This window comes from Strix aluco, chromosome 7, assembly GCF_031877795.1.
Source record: "Strix aluco isolate bStrAlu1 chromosome 7, bStrAlu1.hap1, whole genome shotgun sequence".
Lineage (NCBI taxonomy): Eukaryota > Metazoa > Chordata > Aves > Strigiformes > Strigidae > Strix > Strix aluco.
This window is the reverse complement of record NC_133937.1, coordinates 24,726,200-24,747,247: the sequence shown is the minus strand read 5'-3', so window position 1 is coordinate 24,747,247 and position 21,048 is coordinate 24,726,200. Positions and strand designations below refer to the sequence as shown.

The window sequence follows — 21,048 nt, the reverse complement described above, 5'->3', positions numbered from 1 at the left end:
GTAACAAGAGTTGTAAATCACTGATGGCGTAGTGAACTCCTCCAGGGGCAGACACGGCGGAGCCGAGCCTCCGCAAGCTGTGGCAATGTGTGAACGGTGTCTTTTGTTGGGGGGGGAGGACTGATGGCAATTAGATGATACTTATCTGGCCCTTTGATGTGTATTTACACAAACAACGTTTTCCTCCGGGACTTGCGGTATAAAGGAGGAGTCGTGCTCCCCGACACCCTCCTTCCCGGCATCTCCGAAACAAGGCAGGATGACCAAGGCCCCTTTCTCTGTGGAGTGGTTGTCCCAGAGCAGCCAGGCCCTCAAGAGCCTCACCGAGGGCTCCCCGCACCGACCATCCTCGGCGGGCCACCGACCCGGCTCTGGCTCCAGCCCCGGCTTGAGCGAGCGGAGCAAGGAGCACCCCGCCGGCCCGCGGGCCGAGAGAGGCGGCAGGAGCAGGGAGCGCTCGGCGGCCCGCCCCGCTGCAGGTAACGGGGGTCTCCTGCGCTGGGTGGAGGAGGAGGAGGCGGAGGAGGAGGAGGAGGAGGACGGGCGAGCCCTACGCCATCCTCCCGGGGCCCCGATGAGGCGCAACTGTGCAGCGGCTGCCCGGAGGCGAAGGAGGCGGGCGGGCAGACCCGAGGTTCCCGGGCCTGGCTGACCGTTTTCTTCCCTCTTCCCTGTCCCTAGGAACGGGCGGGCGACCGTGGGGAGGAGCGGGGCAGCCCCCGCCGGAGGGGGGTGCCGAGTGCTCGGGCCCCGAGGAGCCCGGCGGCCGGGGCGGGCGGCGGCTGCGGACGGCCTTCAGCGCGGAGCAGATCAGCACCCTGGAGAGCTCATTCCAGCGGCAGCGCTACCTGGGGGCCGCCGAGCGCCGCCAGCTGGCCGGCAGGATGCGGCTCTCGGAGGTGCAGGTGCGCGCGGCGTGGGCCGGGCCATGGGCATGGGCATGGGCATGGGCATGGGCATGGGAATGGCCGGGGCATGGGAACGGGCATGGGAACGGGTAAGGGCATGGGCATAGGCATGGCTGGAACATGGGCATGGCCGGGGCATGGCTGGGGCATGGGCTGGGTGCCACAGTGACCTCACCTCCCTCCCTCCTCCCCTTTCCTCCAGATCAAAACCTGGTTTCAGAACCGCCGGATGAAGCTCAAGCGGCAGCTGCAGGAGCTGAGGCCGGAGCCTTTTTGCAGCCCCCCTCTCCCTTACGGACCTCAGAGCAGCGTTGTGCCCTTGCCACTCACATACATGGCCCAGCCAGCACCTCTGCCCCAGCAAGGGGCTGCTTCTGCGGGCTTCACCTTGGCAGCGCTGCCAGCACCCACCCTGGACCTCAGCAGCGCCTGCAGAGCACAGCCTGTGGGCTTTTGGGCAGCACCCTGCTTTGTGGGGTACAGGGATCCCAGAGCTTTCCTGCTGGGTGTCTGACCCTCTGATATGGACTATGACCAAGGAGGATTTGCACTACTGATAGCTGCCCTTGTCTGTAACTGCCTGGTGGAGTTATGATGCAGCACTGAGCAAAATAGTTTACAGAGACATACTGGACAATCTGAATCATGGACTTCAGGCCCTTGCATTTATAGGCAACTGTGTAAAATAGAAACATAGTGGAACAAACACTAATATAAATGGAATCTTTTAATAAACCTAAACTTTTTCCAGCTCTCATGTGAATTCCCTCCACAAGGATTGTAGCTCTATTTATCCTGCCCTAAAAGAGAGCTCCTCTTCATCAGAGGAAGTATAGACTCCTTGTTCTCTAGATCTGTTCCACCCGCCTTCAATTTACTGAGGGTGAGTGCAAAAAAGCATGAATTTCCCTCTGTCCTCTAAAGCAGGTGTCCAGCCCCTTCAGCTACGTCCTAGGTGGCACGTCCTCTGATGGGACTGTGTGCTTTTAACCAAATAAGTGGATAGACCTGTTATTAATACTAATACTGGGCTTGCTATAGTAGTGGAACAGATGTTTTCTGTTGGAGCCCTTTAAATAACATATTGAATATGATTTTAAGCTGTAAAAAGTTACTTTCTAAATAAATATGTAAATATATCTTCACACTTTCATGTGCTGCCTCAGTAGATTATTAGTAAGGGCCTCTTGCCTAAACAGATCTTGGAAAGGATGTAGCCTTGAAATTTCTTATCGCAGAATGGTATCTTGGCATCTCACATGCACCTAATGGGATATGAAGGTGATGATCAAAAGAAATGTAACATTCCAAAGCTGGTTTTCCGTAAGTTGCAGTAAAGTTTGTTACCATTGTGCTATGCACTTTTAAAATTTGAATAATGCTCTAGAAAACATAAGATCAAAATGGCCTGATTTCAGGATAGAGAAAAGGCTCTGAGAAATGATCCTTGACTGATGTAAATTGCCATAAATTTTTCAAAGTCAATTATCAACTCACATGAAAAGAGCAATAAAAATTTACATCACTTCAGAGTTGATCTCGGAGATTATTAGAAGATTTCTGGTACATTTGTAATCTGGACTCATCTAATGAATGGTTTGAAGGTGCTCTGTCAGTCATCCTTGAACACACCTATTTTCTTTTGTATACTGAGGGCCAGTCTGCCACTGGAGTACACTTGCCTGGTAAAAAACAGCATTATGTGCCACTGAAGGCTGTGGCCTTTGATTTTCTGAGTAGCTGTCACATTTGGAAGCCTCCTTAATTATCTTGTAATCCATGCTGTATTTTTCTAGCTTTTTGAGGTATTAATATTTGCTTTCAATTGCCCAATTGATGTGGTTCTAATGCAAGAGTTTCAGAAAACTAATAAGGGCTCAGGTGGTATCAATCTTGCTGAGATCTCTTCAGGAATATGATGAGGTTTGGGATAAGGAAATTTGTTGACATGAGATTAAAACTCCCATTGAATGGAGGCTTATTTCTCAAAGACAGGTATTACTGACCAGTTATACTGATTCGAATTTTAAAAAAAAATTACAATTCTCTCTGACTTTCAAATGTCATTAGGGAACTAGGAGGTTTTCAGAAAGCTCTGCAATGCTGAATACTTTCTTTGCTCTAAAGCAGTGACATTTTTGAAATAGCAAAAGTCAAGGCCAATAAATATACAGTTTACCCCCCAAAAAAAGAAAAAGGTCTTAAGCGTGAGACTCGATTTGGCTATCCCGTTTTCAAGGGGACAGTGTTTCAGAGTTTGGGTGATCCCCTTATAATCTTGTATGGTCACAGAGGAGAATCCCACCTCTCCTCCAAATGCTTTGCTCGCCCAGTACAAAAGGAATAGTACTAGCTCTTCGTGCTGTTAGAAGCCAGAGCCCGCGGTATCGGGCGGGGGGGGGGGGGGGGGGGAAGTAGCACCCCCCGAGGGGCCCGGCCGGGGCTGCCCGCAGCGCTGCGGGAGCGCCCCGGACCAAATGGGGGGAGGGTGAAAGGGAAGGGGGGGACGAGCACCACCGCAGCTGGGCCCCGGGGGCGGGGGGGAAATGAGAGAGATGAAAAGGCTGGGGAGGAGAGGGGGAGAACAAAGCGCTCCCACCCGCGGAGGGGGGTGCTTCCGTGGGACAGGGTTTGTGCGGGGCCGGAGCAGTTCCCCCTCAGTGCACAGGTTTAGGGCAAGGCAGAGGCGATTGGGGCTGTGGGGACAAGGCGTAGCGTCGCCATCCTTGCCACGATTTAAGCCCACGCAGGTTGTGGGGACCACGCTGGGACAAGCAGGGCTGCGGGGTCGTCTCGAAAGTGGAGGCTTTGCTTGAGGGGTGTGTGTATGCGGCTCCCTGTAGCCTCGCCGAGGCAGGCGGGTTTGGTGCGAGGGGCGCGGGCTGGCTGGCGGGGTGTCCGGTCTTTGGGCGTACGGGCTGCAGAAGGGCTGGCGAGGGGGAAGCCTGGACTCTGTTTGAAAAGGTGCTAATGATCACTTAACATAATGACTCCCTGGCCACACGTATACTCACCAAGCTCGGGAAATGCCTTGCCAGTGTTTTGGCAGTGCCAGCTTGCAAATATTGTCCCGTTTCCCGACAATTGCTCAGATGAGCGCAAGAGGTGACGCTCACTTGGCTGGGTTCCTAATGACAGCAGATTCTTCCGAATGTCTACATGGTAATTCCTCTTCTACCCACAAAACTCGGTTTTCTCTGGAAGGTAATGAAGAAAACTGTATGTGAAATCCCTTAAACTTTGCTAAAGCAGTCCACTTCTGTTAATAAAACCTGGATGCAAGTTTTCCCTTTGATGTGGGAGAAAGAAACTCCTTGTTTGAATTTCCCATCCACTGTGGCTTACCCCCGGCAGCAGTGAAGGGTCACTCGTGCCAGGGCAGGACCCCTGCACTCTCGGGGTGCTCGCCGAGCGATCCTGCTCGGGCACCGCACCCGCCGCACGCCCCAGGGAGGCTGAGAGCCCGCTTCGCTTCCAGCACCCCCTTTTGTGTCTTTCATCGCATCACAATAACCGCCAGTACCGGAATGCTCTCCGACAAGACAAAGCGGAGTCCGCAAGCCAGCTACAAATGGGGGGGGGGGGGAAGCCGATTAGCTGGGGAGGAGCAGCTTAATGTTTGTGCGGGGAAACTGTTGGAGCTGGCGGCTCTCGAGGAAGGGGTTGTATAACCTGGAAACTGGGTTCCCCGGGGAGGAAAAGGGGGTGGGAGGGGAAGATTGCCGCAGCACTAACTTCAAAGCCTTTCTCCCCTGCCGTGTGTGCGCGGAGGGGGAGAAACATGATTGAATTAGCCCGGCGGTAATGGCAGGGAGCCGTCTGCAGCCCGCGCTCCTACCGCCTGTCCCAGTTTGGCGAGAGCAGCCATCAGGGGACTGGGAATAGGGTCGGGATATTCCCCCCCTGCAGCTCCCAGACACGGTGGAGCCACTCCAGGGACCTCTTTACAAACCAGGTGAAGTTATTCAGCGTTATGTGCTAATCGGGAGAGATCTCGCACTGCCAGGCCATTACATCTAATTGCTGCCCATTATCTCTTTCTTTGATACGCAATTAGATGACAATTAACTTGATAAATCCCACCGAAGCGGGGGAGGAAGAAAGAGCAGAGATCTCTTCGTCTCGACGTGTTCCCTGTGTAGACTTTACTATTTTTCCTTTATAGTTGTCTCTTAAACTTCTAGGCCTCGACCTAGTGTTATCTTCTAATACTATTTAGTAGAGAGCTAATCCCGGCATCTCTTTGTTATTCGGGTAGGTTAAGTGCTTTAATTCTTATTTTAGCGCTTAGTTATTCTGCCTGGGCAATTCTGAACAAATGTGGAGGTGTCACAAATCCTCGGGCAATACGGCGATGGCGTGAGTGGGAATTCAAGTGCTATTTTGTTTCGAGCTAACTTGTATTTAACTTATCTAGGCGCTTTGTCCATTAGTTGCGCAAAGAACTGAATGAGATTTCCCGATAAATTGTTCCTAATGCAAAGCCCGTGTTTGCTCCCACAGCTGCTGAATAGGAATATCTGGGCTTGCAGCGTGTGAGCCGGAGAGAGAAGAGGGTGCAGCACTGCGGGCTGAGTCAGGAGCATTTGTTATTTATTGTGTGTTAGTCCGCATTGTTCCCGTGGGCAAAGGAGCGCCTGGGTGATGGCCCTGTTAGTGTTCACGGGTACTTCAAACAGAAAAGCATCTATTCCGAAACAATCGATCTCGTTGATGCCTAATTGACTATCTAATGGCATCTATCAGGACATCAAAGAAGGCGCTGAATAACCTAGTTAGCATTTCCAAAGGGGAGCAGTGGAGGGTACAAACAGTCATCAGTTGTCCCACCGGCCGCGGGCAGCTGCTCCTGGGGGCAGGGCGCCCAGCGCGGGCCCTGCCACTGCCAGCAGCTCCGGCTTCTCTGCGGCAAAATGCCTTGGCCTGCCTGCCCTTCCAGCAATGTTAACCTGGTTCCCCGCAGTAAGTCAGCTTACTGGCCTCTGAAGGGCTGCCGCACTGCCCCAGACTCTCTCGTCCTGACTATTCGTGCATCTAAACGTGGGAGGGTTGGGTGTTTTTCCCCCGTGGGGGTGGGGTGGCATTGCAGTTGTTCATACTGCATCCTCTATTATCCCCATTTCTCCAGTTTCCTCAAGAAGACTTTGAAATATCTGGGCTTTTCAGAAAGTTAAATGAGCTCTGCCTACGATGGAAACTAATTTAGCAGCCCAGCAGATCCCAGGTCTGGTGACTTAATGCATCAGCTCTTAATCCATGATAAATGTTATGTCAGTTTGCCTAGTTTACTTTTTTTCATGGACTACTTCTTATAAACATGGCTAGTAGGAGGAGAGTCTGGAACCTGAAGATTTGCCCAACTATGCCAGAAACTAATTACTCGAGTGCGTCCAAAGAAGGGCAATGAAGCTGTTGAAGGGTCTGGAGGACAGGTCTTATGAGGAATGGCTGAGGGAACTGGGGTTCAGTCTGGAGAAGAGGAGGCTGAGACCTCATCGCCCTCTACAACTACCTGAAAGGAGGTTGCAGAGAACTGGGGATGAGTCTCTTTAACCAAGTAACAAGCGATAGGACAAGAGGGAATGGCCTCAAGTTGCGCCAGGGAAGGTTTAGACTGGATATTAGGAAGCATTTCTTTACAGAACAGGTTGTTAGGTGTTGGAATGGGCTGCCCAGGGAGGTGGTGGAGTCCCCATCCCTGGAGGTGTTTAAGAGTAGGGTCAACATAGCGCTGAGGGATATGGTGTAGTTGAGAATGGTCAGTGTTAGGTTAATTGTTGGACTAGATGATCTTCAAGGTCTTTTCCAACCTTGGTGATTCTGTGAAATTATTTTTCTTGAGAAGGATTATTCTTCTGTTTTCCAATTTGTTGCCATTTTTTCTCATGCTGTCACACAAAACCAGGTGTGACAGTATGTTGAGGGACCTGGCACACCAACAGCATTCTTGGGGAGTACAAGTACTTCAGCTTCCAGTAAAGAGTGAGCTTCTAGTAACTGGTGCAGGAAATGCTGCAGCCTAGATAATGGGTTGAACCTTCTCCCAACAATGCCTTCATGCATGTACAGTTGCTACAGTCCTGCCTGCTCTCATGGGTTTATACTTTGTGTGTGTGCACAAAGGCCTGAAATAAATATTCCCGTTGTGTACCAGTGAGATAAATCTACCATTTGTCCCTAGAAGTCTTGTAGAGTTCACATGAAAAGAGCACTTTTTTCCTGATGAGCTTAGCTGTAATTCACACATTCTGACATTAATCACTGCACCTAAATTTCAGGGTTACAAGTTACTGAGTTACTAAGTGCAGATAAGTTATCAGTAAATTTCTTGGCATAACCATGTTTCTTATGGTTGTAAGACTTACATGTAAATGCAGAACAATAAATATTTGGAATTATGATTTGGAGAAATGGGTCCACTATAAATATAAATCATGTAAGAAAAATACATGTATTAGCCAATATAATAGAGTATCCCCAAGTTCTACATGAAAATACATTAATTTCCCTAAAAACTTAGATTTATTTTTGATCATGGCTATATATCAATTAAATGGTACAAAAGTTTCAAGTGATATGAAAGAATTGAATGGAGGTAAATTTGTGTCTCCTATAATCACTGTATTTCTACAAGGTGAGGGGAGAATTTAACTGCAGCTGCAGAGCCTCTATCCACCCAGGGTCATCAAAGTTTCCAAGTTTCTCATACTGCCACCTCTTTCTGATGGGAGCTACAACAGCCACATAACACCTCCCACCCCTTCCCCATCTGTTCCAGGGTTTTGTGGTCCACAGATGTGGTCCTCAGCTACGTTGGTCCAGAGAGGGGATCCTAGGGTTGGGTATAAACATCTTATTCAACACACAATTCAGATTAGGTTCTAATTAAAAAAAAAAAAAAAAGCTGGGGGGGGAGTCAGTTTTCTTTGGTTTTCAGCAGACAGTGGACAGGTCAGCTGCTTCTCTACATCCTCAAACAAATGAGAGGGGAAATGACAGCACCTATTCAGGAGTACTAACAATTTTCCTCTATAAGGCACATAATGTATAAATGCACACGCTGGTCTCTTTGGACACAGCACTGAATGGTCATCTCATGCCTGGTTTAATCTTGGCAGTAGGGATGAAGTGCTGCTCCCTAGACAGTAGTCCCTGGGTGTCACTGTGTGCCTGGGTGGGGGGACTGCAGGGCACAGGAGACCCAGGGCTGCCTGGCTTGGCGTAGGTTTCATCTGCTGAGCACCGGTGGGGAGGCCACCCTGGGTGGAGCACCCTGCTTGCTGGGTAGGTGTGTGCTCAGTTTAGGAGCTCCTGAATCCCGGTGGTTTTCAGGTACTATGTCCAAACTTTGTTTTGGCGAGGCAGTCAGGCTCTGCAGATAGTGTACAAGCAAGGAACAACTTGCTGTGGATGGGTTTATACACAGTGGAGCTGGAATTTCTCTGCTTGGATTTGTCCACGCATGGGGTTATTCAGAAATGGCCACTCTGAAATAACATGGAGACAGTGAGTACAGTGGTGTGTTTGCTCCAGAAAAAGAGGGACCATACAGAGGTGGAATAGCTCAGGAATCATATTAAATCCAGAAGTTATTAAAATTCATGTGCAGGCACTCAGCTCTTTTGGGGGGCAGTGAATGGCCTATCTCTGTTTCACTGGAATGTGTCTAGGAAACACTACGGGGTTTAAACACTCCCCTGTTACGGTGGTTTTGGTTGGGTCGGTGGCACTCCCAGGTATGTGTTTCTGACCAAGGGAGGGAGTCTGGTCTCCAGCTCAATGTTCAGCTGCTTGGGCATTTGTGCTGGCTTGTGCGTATGAGGCAAAATTATAGTTTTGGGCCAGCACTGAGTGAATCTCCATTAGTGGCTGTGCCCAGCACCCCACAAGGAGCAGGCCGATCTCTCTATCAGGGCTGTGCCGAGGCAAGTGCAGGCTCTCCCATCCCTGCCCTTAGGGGCTGATGTTGCAAGCAAAGTTCCAGGAGGAATCCAGCTCCTGGGCTCTGTGGGTTTGGGAAGGCATTTGCATTGCCCTAGTGCCTGGGCTTTATCGCTGCCCTGGGGCCAGAGCTCAAAGAAGCCACCACGGCCTTTGTGGGGGCAGGAGGGGTCGATAATGTACTGTCCATTGCCCTGGCCATGGAGTTACCGGAACACTTGAAACAATGAAAATGGGTAGCACGAATATGATTTTCTTCCCTGATCTTTCAGGGGAGTTTTGAGGGGAGTTGGTTTGGTTGGGGTGTTTGACTTTTTTTTTTTTTTTTTTTTTCTTTTGAGGAAAAAAACCTCACATCTACTCTTCTGTGTGGGAACTGAGATTATTGCTGTGTTCTTAGAAAGAAACGAGCTCCCTCCGCAGTAGATCACAGGTTTATGGTGCCCACTCCTTTCAGTTGTGCATCCCAGCAGGAACCCTGAGAAGTTTAGTGGAAATTGAGGTCCTGTCAGTGCATTTACCCAGTTACAGGGATGGTGATCACTTTCCCTGCTCTTCAGGAAAAATCGACGATTAGAATGTGGTGTTATCCAAGTATTGCTACTGCCAGTGGGGTCGTGGTCAGTGCTGTCTTTTTCACTGGAGTGGCTAAAAGCTGGCTGTAAATTGGACACAAGAAGAGCCGGGAGATGGGCTGAGCTGCCGGGATGCCCCTTTTTCCCAGCCGGCCTTTCCCCAAGCAAGCTTTGCTGGGGGTGGGGGAATATGTGGTGTGTCTTGGTGTCCTCCCTGTATTACAAGGGCATCGTCCTTCTCGGGAAGAGACGTGTGGATTGGGATAGTTTGAAGCTGATGAGGTGCGAGCTTCGCTGGTCACTTAGTACTTTGATCGCTAAACTCTTGGGGAGATCGGTTGCGTTTTCTGACTAGACAGACGGCGCCAAGTTCAAGCTGAGAGGGCCCACGGCCCTGCTAACCCCACAGCCCGGCCGTAGTGCCCGCGGGTGAGGGCTCAGACTTGGGGATAGGGACTTCATAGCGGTCCCCCACGACTTTTCCCGGGGAGTACAGTCCGAGGTGAAGTGTCCCGGGGCTGGCAGATCTCGCCGGCATAACGTTACCCCTCACCCTTCATCCCTGCCCCGGCCACATCCCTGCCCCGACGGTGCGGGCCGGGCCGGGCCGTCTCGGGGTACCTGCGCAATGCGGGACCCCACGGCTGAAAAGGGAGTGGGTAAAAACCGCACTGTTGTCAGCACCGTCGGTATCTTTAAACGCCCGTTTGCGGGGCTGGGCCTGCCCGTGCCCTGCCCTCCGGGGGAGAGGGGCAGGTTTGCACTTCAAGGGGGTCTCCCGGGCCCCGCAGACACGCTGGAGCCAGGGGCTGTAGACATTTGCCAGACGTGTGAACTTTCCTCCTAGCTCGCAGCTGTTATCTCTGCTCGATTCCCACTTTGATGTGGGTTCACACTTGCAGACGAGCCCGTCCGGGACCGGAACGCCCATATAAGAGCGGGCCGAGCCTGACGGTCCCCCAGCTAGTCTCCGCCATGAACCATGCCATACTCACCTTGGCAGAGACCAAGCCCCACGGGGTCAGGCCCCACATCTGCTGCGCGCCCCCTCCCCGCGCCCCCACCTCTCTCGGCAGTACCCACCTCCTGGCCAGAGCCGAGCCCCGACGGCGGGGGCCGCGGCCGAGCCAGCCCGCGGACAGCGAGCCCTGCGCGGCAGAGCGGGGCCGAGACGGTCCCCGGGAGCCCATCGAGCCGTGCCCGTCGGAGCCAGGTGGGTGAGGAGGGGACAGGGAGAAAGATAAGGGGAGCGGGCGGGCGGGACGATTCCCGTCGGTGCAATGGCCCGGCAGGGTGAGTGGAGGCGGAGGCCCCCCCACGCAGGGGGAAGAGGCCTCACCGCCGCCCCTTCCCTCCTCCTTTGCAGCCCCCGACGGCGGCTGGCTGAGCGCCGACGAGTCTTCGGGCTACGAGAGCGAGAGCGCAGGCGGGGAGCGCCCGGCGGCGGCGAGCGGGACCCGCGGGCGGCAGCGGCGGGCGCGGACAGCCTTCACCTCGGAGCAGGTCTGCCGGCTGGAGAAGACCTTCCAGCGGCAGAAGTACCTGGGGGCCTCGGAGCGGAGGAAGCTGGCGGCTGCCCTGCAGCTCTCGGAGATCCAGGTGGGTCCCGAAGGAAGCGGATCCCTCCCGGCCCCGTCGGGCAGGGGCAGCCAGGCTCGGCGGTCTTGCATCGGCCTTCCCTGCGCTGAACAGACGTAGTTGTCTTCAGCTGGGTTTAGCAGCGGCTGTGGGGAGGGTAGTGGGACTCCTCGGGGATTAACTAGCGAGTTAAGACTCGGGGAACTTGGAGGCACTTTCTACCGAGGAGGTATCAACGTTCCTTATTTCTTAGTAAGGTAAACTGCTTGTTCTTGGTGTACAGCCATCTGCGTAGACCTTGCAAAGCTTATATACAGTCTTAAAGACTCGAAGTGATTAATCTAAAATCACTGAGCACGGACATTCTTCCCCTCTACACTCCCCAGATCCTCTGTTTCGGTTACCTAGGGCGAAAGCATCAGTCCAACTCTGTCAATTCAAGTGGAGCAAAACGGCAAAAGCAGCCGAGATACAGTTGTTCATAGTTTGCACGTTATTTTTAAGCAAAGTCCCTGATCTGTCTTCTCCACTCCCCACCCCGTTCTGTTTTGTTGCTCAGATCAAGACCTGGTTTCAGAACCGGAGGATGAAACTGAAGAGGCAGATCCAGGACCGCCAGCATGGCCTCGTGTCTCCTGCTCCACTCTACAGCTATTCCCCGGGGACCCCACCAGCTCTGCTTCAGGATGCTCTCCACTACCCTTTTGCTCCTCAGCACCAGAGACTCCTGCCTTTTACCCCAGTGCCTGCTGTGCAGTTCAGCTTCTCCTTTCCCAGATATGACGCATCGCAAAGCACCTACCGCTTTATGGCAAATGAGCTGCCGTACTACCATCAACACATTCTTCCTCATTATTTTTTCCATCCAATTATTCAGAGCAAAATGGACAAGCAATGCCACCCTGTATATGCATTATAGTGAAAACAAAAGGGCAGGCAAAGGTGAAAACTGTTATGTATGTGGTGCTCAGAACTCATCTGATTTGGAAGAGTATGTGTTTATTATTTTAAGTTAAATGTGAAAAGGAATAATTTTATATTTGTACTAATTGATATTAAAATTTATTGGATGTGATGCCACTCAGTAATTTTTTGTTTGATAAGCTATTAATTTTTAAAATACTGGTAGTCTACTATTTTAATTCAAAAGATAGTAGACTGAAAGGAAGCTGCTGAAAGGGCTGCTGACAGAGAAAAAAGCTGCAGCAGAAACTTGCTTTTGCCAAATTTCTTGTAGTGTAGGGCAAAGTTATTAAGTTTAATCTGAAATGGGCATGTTAAGAAACTGGTTTTCATTGCACATTCCGTTTTCCATGTGTGTATGTATATATACATAAATAAAATCTGAACAGAGTTATATGTGCCAACTCTGTAAAGGTCACCTGAATTCCAATTTTTGGGTAATGGGGAAGGATTTAGATGTTTTAATACATCTTACCTGATTTTCCTACACTCATGCTGAGATAGTCTTGTCTGTCATTGAGTGTGTTTGGGAGCCTGGACCTTAACAGTTGCATTGCATTGTGCTTTTGGCTAAGTGCATCTTCCAGGAGGAAGAAGACTCTTGGTGAGTTTCTCTTCTGAATATCAGTCAATTCATTGCTTTGCATTTCCAGTGTCATCTTTCATATGAAAGCATCAGCTGTGTTAATCACAAATATTAAGTCGATGTGTCCTTAAACAGAATCAAATAGTTCAAGCCTTCAGTGTGGAATTTTAGTTTTGCAATTATCAAAACAAACACTTTGTAAAAAATTTAACAGCATAATTGTGTTTGGTTCATAGCCATATAGTCTACAGGGGTTTTTAACCTGCAAATTTGGCCTTTGATTCACCACTAAATGCCCATGGTAATTGCATATTTTGAACATTTCTTTAGTAAATTGAACCCTTTAGAAGAAACATTCAAAAGGAGTAGCTTAAGTTTTTGTTTTAGCAATCCTGAAATTTGTTGGATTTTTAGTTCTCCCAGTGATCAGTTTTCACTCCTCTCCTGAAATAACTTGGTTAAAGTCTAAAAGACCAAGAAATAAGAATTGTCAATTAAGTTTCTTTAATTCACCTGAAAGGTCTTCTAAATGCATTAGAAATGAAATTGATTGCTGTGGTGTGGTTTAAATTTTCCCCCTCCACCCTCCAATCCAGTGAGCCCTCAAGAGTTTTGATTTAATAGCCATGGGGATTCTCACTTGTGAAAGGATGGCTTGGAAGGGGAAAGGGAATTTTCTCCAATTATGCCGTTTCAAACCAGATGCAGTCTTAACTCTAAGAGGATCCAGGTTGGAAGCAAACTTGTTGGTCGCTGGGGGAAGTGAGATGTGGAATTACAGGTTGACCATTAATAGTCATGCTGCATCTTCTGAGAAACGCATGTTGTCCCTTCAGCTGCCTAGGTGCATCTGGGAGCAGTGCTGTCGTGGTGTTGGGAGAGGGGGAAATTCCTTCAAGTGTCTCTCACCCTCCACCTAGGTAGGAAAGGTAGGGGTGCTTGGGAGCAGGTTCAGAGATAACCTTGCTATGGCATGCTCAGGGATTTCTTTTTTCACCAGAGGTTATAATCAGAGAGCAGATGAGACACAGGGGCAGGAATTTGGATGGAAGTACATCCCCTCCTGTATCTCAATATCCCTATTGTCTACCGAAGCCTCATTTCACCTTTGCTCTCCTTAGCCCCACAACACAACCGTTAATGGGAGGGGAGAGAGGGGAAGCAGGGAAGGCATGGCACAGCACTGTTGTAGGCTGCATTTGTCAACTTTTTTTTCTTATGAGCAATCTCTACGGGAAAGGGAGGGTTTTTTTTGGGGGGGAGGGGGGTAATTTTTTTTTTTTGTTTTCCTCTGTTGACAAAGTAGTCTAACCATCACCTGGCAAGCAGGTTAGGATGGTCAGGGGGCGGGGAAGGAGATGTAATCTCACCTGCTGCAGTTGCTTTATGCTGATGCAAGATCTCACTGCTTCCTAAAAGGCTCAGCTTTGCCATTTTCCATAGAGCTTGCCTTGGAATTTTTAAGAACAGCCCCGAGTGTTTCTGATAGCAAACCTAACAGAACCCTGCAGTTTAAAATTAGTGAAGCTGCCAAGTTACAGCTGAAGCTGTAGAAGTAAAAACTGAAGCATTTTCATTTTGAGTGTCCCAGGAGACCTGAACTTGTGAACAACCCCAATGTTTTCATCAGCAGACTTGAAATATGTTTGACACTGGCATTAAAATACATGCTTGCCAATTAATTCCTTAGCCTCACCTCTCTTCAAATGCATGAATGGAATATCTACATCAACAAACAGGGGAGACCACTTTAGGAACGATGCAGAACATACAGATAAAAGACATTACTGGGCAACTTGTTCAGTTTCGTTCATAGGGCTGCTACCTTTGGTACCATTTTCATTTCAACGCATTTGCTGTAGCTTACAAATCTTTCCTTAAAAACTCACACTCAAGTAGGATGGCCACAGTTTTTAGCCCTGTTGTCTATTACATTATATAATTACTATGTAATATAATTACATATATAGCACAAACAGTACTCTACTTTTTCAGTGGAGATCCCCACATGATTATAGGTTATTTTCTGAAAAGCAAACTTTTGGATAAGAAAATTTATAGAGAAGCTTCAATACAGCATAGTGAAGACTGTAGGAACAAAGGGAAGTTTCAAGTCATCCACTTCCACTCTCAGTATTACTTCTCTAATACATGCAAATTCTTCTCTCCTTTAACATAAACCCCAAAATTTGATTAAAAAAATAAAATTGAATCATCAATCTACTTAATATAACAAAATAAGTTATATAATTACTCTTGGAGATATTTGGAAGTTCTTAATGTGATTACAGGTCATCTTTGGCATTTTTAACAGGAAGGAAGATATGGCTGGAACTTCAGTCTTTTATGGTCATCGGTTAGAGTCATTGCTGGAATTACAGAAGAGTAACAAGATGATCCCGGGCTGGGAGGCAATAGTAAAGCTGGACTTGTCAAAACTGCCTGAAGGGACTGAGCTGGAACAGAAGGTAACAACAAGGCAGTGCTTGGCATAGCTGGGTGAAGGGAAACAGTAGAGGTAGAAGAGACATTGACATCCATCCCATGAGAATAGCTGGATGTAGCAATATCTGGGTAACAGTGATAGGGCAAAAATAAGCCCGAGAAAAGAGCTTCCACCCTGGCATCTTGAGTCTGACGTTTAAACTTCATACGACGATTCTGAAACCAGGTTTTTATCTGAGGATAAGGAGAAAAAAAAAAAAAAAAAAAAAAAGTCAAGAACCAACCCAGTTGTCCCTTTTCCATATAGTAATACATTCTGAAGTCAGATTTATTATCAGACTAACAGACTATATTAACAGTTATAAGATTTAGGGCTAATAACTGATCTATATTCAATGGAGAGTAATTTTCTTTGCATGAGGAGGAATCAAGCTGTGATAACTCCATGACAAATGGCAAGCCAGTTACTCAGAGATCAGATTTAGACCAGGACTGGTGCTGTGGGATTAAAAGGGCTGGGTAGGGCTAGTTCTGTTCAGAGAGAAATTCTGTAATACTGCCAAGCAGATACCTAATTTTCAGGAAGAATTAGTCTGAAGATTGAAACTCTGGTGATCGTGCAAGTATTTTTACCTCCGATGAGGTTTCACCTTTTAAGTTTGTATTCACCGTTTTCCATTGGCAGACTGTCTTCGGTTTACCGCAAGACTGGGGCGGGCAGCGAGCCCTGCCAGCCGGGGCAGGGCGGTAAACTCACTTCCATTTGTTGTCTGCCAGAGGAGAGGCTGGCAGGGGCCGGGCCCGCCGCCCCTGCGGGAGCCGTCACTGTCCCAGTCCCCGCGATGGTCATGAGGTGCGGGGCTGAGGCCGCCTCTCCCCTCCCGCAGCTTTCGGGAGGGGTGCGAGGGCCCGCTGGCCGCCGAGGGCAGAGGCGGGCCCGGGGTGGCTCGGCCGCGCTCACCTGGCTCTGGGAGAGGTTCAGCGCGGCGGCCAGGCGCCGCTTCTCGCTGGCGCCGATGTACCGCTGCTCGCGGAAGCTCCGCTCCAGCTCCTGCAGCTGCGCGGCCGAGAACTTGGTGCGGGGTCGCCCGGGCACGGCGCCGCCGCCCGCCTCCGCGTCGTGCCCGGGGCTGCTGCGGCCCGCGGCCTCCCGGTCCCGGAGCGCGGCTGCGGGGACAGGAGTGAGGGGGTCAGAGCCGGGGACACACGACACACACGACGCCCTGGACACACGGACCCCTTCCCTCTGCGGGTGTCGCCGCGCGGGCGGTGACGTCGGCGGCGGCCGCACGTGCGGCTGCTGCCCCGCGACAGTCTCACGTGCAGCCACCGCCAGCCTAACGGCCGCCACCGGCGGCCCCGCCGCGCGCCCCGCCCGCGCGGGGAGGCGGGACTCACCCCGGGCCGCCGCGCTCGCCGCGCCGCCGGGGCCTCCGGGCGGGGAGCGGGGCCGGCGGGCGGCGGCGGGCCGGGCTCCGCCGCGGCTGCTCTGGGCCAGCCACTCCACCGAGAAGGGCCGCTTCTCCATCGCTCCCCGCTGCTGCCGGCGCTCCGCGCTCGCTGAGGCCGCCCCGGCTTCGGGGGCAAACATTTAAAGCGCCTTCCGCGAGGCGGTTTGAAAAGGCCGCAAAGCATCAAATGAGGCCGAGAACAAAGGACCCCATTGAGAGGCGCTTTAATCTCCCCTTTCAGGTGATTGTTACATCGCCTAATCTCTGGACGCGGTAGTTAGCAGAACCCAAGGCTACCTGACCTGGCGCCAAGTTCAGCTTTGAGTCGTCTCCTGACCACGTAGCTGCTAATAATTGCATCACTGCCTGTGCTTTTGAGGCTGACCAAGCATGGCCTCGACTCTTGAACCACGCCGTGATTTTCAGTCGTTATCTCCTGGTATGAAGGACAAGGATTCAGAAGGGACCTGTAACAAAGGAGGATATAGAGAGGCCTCTTTTATGAGGTTTAAACCCAAATTTGGAGCCCCTCTTGCCTGTTTGTTGCAAGGTTGGGAAGAATCCCCTTGCCTTTTTACCAGCAAAGGCAAGTGACTCGAGGTAGGAATAAGTATGTAGTCCTCGAGCTTGCAAATAGGTAAAAATTATGGAGAAACACTGGTACTAGTATCTTCCCAATATGTCTACGAGTGAGGTGCTGCTCTTTGTCAAGTCAGGGTGTGTAGATGTTGTTTGAACTAGGAGTTAGTTGGTAATGCTGCGTTAAATACTTTTCGCTGCTGTCCATGAGGCAGAGTGCTGCAGTTAGGACTCTCGTCTTTCTCTGAAGGGTGAGCTACAGTTGTCTTCAGTTTATGTAGTATCAGAGATTTAAAGAAGTCTTCCGGAAGAGAAGGTTTAAAACTAGATCACAGTGGCGTTAGTGTGGCAATTTGTTAGGTCATTTGTAGAAAGGGGGGTGGGAAGTTTTGAATTATAGGTAGTAGAATGAGTTAATTCTTATGAATTTATTTAAGAATCAGATTCAGCAATGAGCAGTTACATTTCAGGATATTGGACAGGACAAGAAACACTGAAAAATCGAGTAGTTGGCTTGAATTTATCTGTTCTTGTCTTAAAACATGATCTCCTTTCCCTGCACCGCAAGAAAGAAATGTGTGCATTTCAAAGTAAACAGTTTTGATGTTCTTATAAAGTAGATCAAAGAAGAGGAGTGTAAACTCTGTTCAGAGGCAGTCTGTTCAAGGATGATTCAGATAAGGGTGAGAAAAGAACCACTTTTACGGTCTGAAGTGGGCCTGGGATGGCACAGTCCTTATCCTCTGCAAACACAGGCTAACACATTTACAGGTTGTTTCAGTAAACAGTCACTACTGCTTGAGTTTATACAGTCAGAGATAATGAACTAGCTTTCCCGCAGAGCTGAACGTGTTTGAGACAATATGTTAATTCTCAGACTTCAAAGAACTTCATGTCCCTTTTTATGAATGGTGATGTGTTTGCAGTGAGATGGCAAAAGTCAGATAATGCTACTCTTACAGCTCTTTTTCCTCTAAGGTTTTCTATATTTTCTCAGGCAGGAATATTATTTTCTCCCATAAAATTTAATAGGATTTCCATGCTCTTTAAGTGTGCAGAAGCACGACATAAGTAAGAAATTTGTAGGCACTGACTTTGAATATTCTTCATACACATATATGTAGTTATAAAATCTTTTGTTCTTCTTGTAATAATGAGAAAAATTCTCTTGAATATCTATCTGGGCAGTGTGTTTTTCTTTTTTTTTATCAGCATGAGACTTCTAGGAGGTGACTACATACACTTCGAAGTAAAGAAATGACTTTGCATAGCTGACGTTTATGCTTTACTGAAAAGCTTATCTGACTAGACTAACAGGGATGGCAGTTGCATTGTCTTCATGTGCTTCTAATTCCACCCACAGCAATCTACAGCTTTTAAAAACAATTAAGATGCAAGTTAGAAGTTACAGCTTTTCTTTTTAATGATAAAAACAAAACCAAAAAACACAGACAAATCTGCAGATTCTTTTTCCGCATTTACCAGATGAAATAAATCTTTACAGAAAACCCAACCAACCAGCCAACAAAAACCAGGAAGGAGACTCGCTAAGTAGTCTGCTTTGATAACAGTCAAGGAGTATATAGGCTTGAACCCTTAGTACAACGTTATGAAAAAATTACTGGGAAATAATCATCTTCAGGACGATTTGTCTGAAAAGGACCATTGCGTATATTTTTAGTTAGCTTGGTTTCTAGTCTAACAAACCTGCAAATCAGTCCCAGAAAGAAGTTTGGTCTGGAAAAATGACAATTTCTGAAGTGAATTGTTGCAACACATTTAGTGTAACAGGTAACATCTAATCAGAAGGATCAGTAAGACATCATTCCTTTATTATATTATTGTTTCTAGTTGTTAATTATTCTTGTGCTTGTTTTAATAGATGAACAAATGTTTTTAAACAACAAAAGGATTGTTACTATGATGTCATTATTTAAATTTGTATTTGAGTGTTAATGAAACTTGTGGGTTTGTGTTTGGGTTTTTTTTTTGGTTTGATGTTTGGTTTTTGGGTTTTTTTTTGTTTGTTTTTTTTTTTTAAATCCTTCAATCATTGATCATGTTATTTTCTGGCTAGATCGGAATAATCGATTTTATAGCTTTTAGGAGGAAAGCCTTAATTTCAAAAGACGCAGGATGCTAATATAATATTTTTGTAGTAGAGCAGTCTTTCAGACTCATATGCTATGGTTAGGCTGTTGAGGCATCCTTCCTCCTTTTTTCGTGGCACTGAATCACCCGAGAAAGCCTTTCTAGAATTGCTCTTTACGTCCTCTGAAGTAGCGTGGCTTTGAAACTGTACTTAGGGTGCTAGGAGTAGGGCTTTCCATATTGCCCATCTCTTTTTGAAAATCAACCATCTTTTTTAAAGGGGTGGGGGAAATCTCCTTTGTTTTATCCACTGGTGATAAAAACTTTAACAAATTTGTGTCAGCATTGCTCCAAGAATTTTTGTTGCTGAGGATATTTTTGCATTTAATGCAATCACTTTAAAAACAATGCTAGTAGTTTTAATTTATAATTGTAAACAACACAGACATACCATTAAGGACATTTGCTGCTGTTCAGATAAAATAAAATGTATTGACAATGACATTTTTGTGTTGGTATAACTGCTAGCAGAAAACTATGTGCAGACATAAAAGGAAAGTGGCTCTGGTGGCTGCCCATGTTTTAAATACAGTCCCATTTATTGTAAACAGAAGTAAATGACATAATGACTAAACACACTTTCCTTGTTGGCATTGTTGGCATGTGACTATGCTAGAAAAGATGTATGGAGTTCTCCTACGTTAGAAACTCAAAATGTGTTTTGTTTTTAAAGGCTTTTAATATTATTCAACATGATTTTTTTCCCTGTAAGATCTTTGTTATATGTTTCCTTCAGTCGATATTTAAACTTCAGTAGCTTAGGTTTTTTTGGATCCTAATTCATAACAAACTTTATTTTTGCCAGACCATTCAACCCTGCAGTGTTAGAACAAAGCTGAACAGGGACCTCAACAAAACTAGAAGGAGCGTCAGTGGCTTTAAAGGTGATAAACACAAGGAAACATATGCTTGAAGTGAATATTTTTTAAATGCTAATGTTCATGCATTCAGTGTTATTATGATGATTTACCTAAGATACAGAACATGGCTTGAGGCAAAGCCACCATTCAAAGGACTCTGGAGTGATTATAATGCCATAAAGTGATGTCACATGAGAGCAATTACAATTTAAAGGGTAATTACCGCGTGTTTCTAGTTAGCAATCAACAATCGGCAGGTCCTGTGATGAAACATTTATTCCAACTTCCATTCTTTATTAGCACTTTCTGTGAACAGAGACTACAAAACCCATAATGACTAACATTTCGAATGTAAATAGTAAGCTAGAGAAGTGTAGTGGATGTGTAACTGACTCACATTGCACTTATAGCTGTGTTTTCTGTTGTATATTGAAGTTTCTTGTTGAAATAACTTTACAGAGTGTCTCATAGCGATTAATGTGTTTTTGGTCATTGCATCAGTTGTGAAGACCATTTCCTACAAAGAAACAGTTAATTCTCGTGGTGTTGGTTTGATTATGGGAAATACTTTGCATAGAAGCTGTACTAGGATTTGTCAGTACGCTAGCAGTGAAAGTATCTGAGCAATGAAAAACACTGGAGACAGGTTAATTCAATCATTTGAACAAATTCCTAGGGCATTAATCAGATAAAAATATTACATACCACATTCATTTCTGCCTCATACAAAGGGCACAGCTAGCTAAACGAAATGTGTTGAGAAGAACTAACAGCTCTGCTGTTGAAGGGAGTTGTTTCACTCCTCCTCCCTCCTTCTTTCTAGGCATGCTTTTTCCCACGTGCTCTGAGTTTAGGTAACCCTCTGATCTGTTAGGGAGTCCATTTAGGTTTCTAAGCTAGCAGGAAATAAACAGGAGGAGGAAAAAAAAAAAAAAAAAAAGCAAATGGCTTTTTCACAGCTAGGAGAGCCAAACTCACTCACTGAAAAGTTGAATGAGCTCTGTAGTTTGC

General features: G+C 47.8%; 2 protein-coding genes across 2 annotated transcripts; both read left to right on the top strand.

Moving 5' to 3' along the window:
• Positions 1 to 259: 259 nt before the first annotated feature.
• Positions 260 to 1,422, top strand: LOC141925648 (uncharacterized). The gene is made up of 3 exons (XM_074830063.1): positions 260 to 479; positions 682 to 905; positions 1,111 to 1,422. Exons 1-3 carry the CDS (start codon positions 260 to 262, stop codon positions 1,420 to 1,422), a joined length of 756 nt encoding a protein of 251 aa, XP_074686164.1.
• An 8,630-nt stretch (positions 1,423 to 10,052) lies between these two features.
• Positions 10,053 to 11,921, top strand: LOC141926212 (homeobox protein vent1-like). The gene is made up of 4 exons (XM_074831636.1): positions 10,053 to 10,180; positions 10,327 to 10,637; positions 10,791 to 11,023; positions 11,562 to 11,921. Exons 1-4 carry the CDS (start codon positions 10,053 to 10,055, stop codon positions 11,919 to 11,921), a joined length of 1,032 nt encoding a protein of 343 aa, XP_074687737.1.
• The last annotated feature ends 9,127 nt before the right edge of the window (positions 11,922 to 21,048 follow it).

Bases quoted from the DNA above. Each gene is read 5' to 3' on its own strand.
- LOC141925648 (XM_074830063.1), top strand. From the start codon at position 260: ATGACCAAGGCCCCTTTCTCTGTGGAGTGGTTGTCCCAGAGCAGCCAG. The intron at 480-681 runs GTAACGGGGGTC...CCCTGTCCCTAG, and splicing joins GGCGGCCCGCCCCGCTGCAG to GAACGGGCGGGCGACCGTGG. The intron at 906-1,110 runs GTGCGCGCGGCG...CCTTTCCTCCAG, and splicing joins TGCGGCTCTCGGAGGTGCAG to ATCAAAACCTGGTTTCAGAA.
- LOC141926212 (XM_074831636.1), top strand. From the start codon at position 10,053: ATGCGGGACCCCACGGCTGAAAAGGGAGTGGGTAAAAACCGCACTGTT. The intron at 10,181-10,326 runs GTTTGCACTTCA...TCACACTTGCAG, and splicing joins CCTCCGGGGGAGAGGGGCAG to ACGAGCCCGTCCGGGACCGG. The intron at 11,024-11,561 runs GTGGGTCCCGAA...TTTGTTGCTCAG, and splicing joins TGCAGCTCTCGGAGATCCAG to ATCAAGACCTGGTTTCAGAA.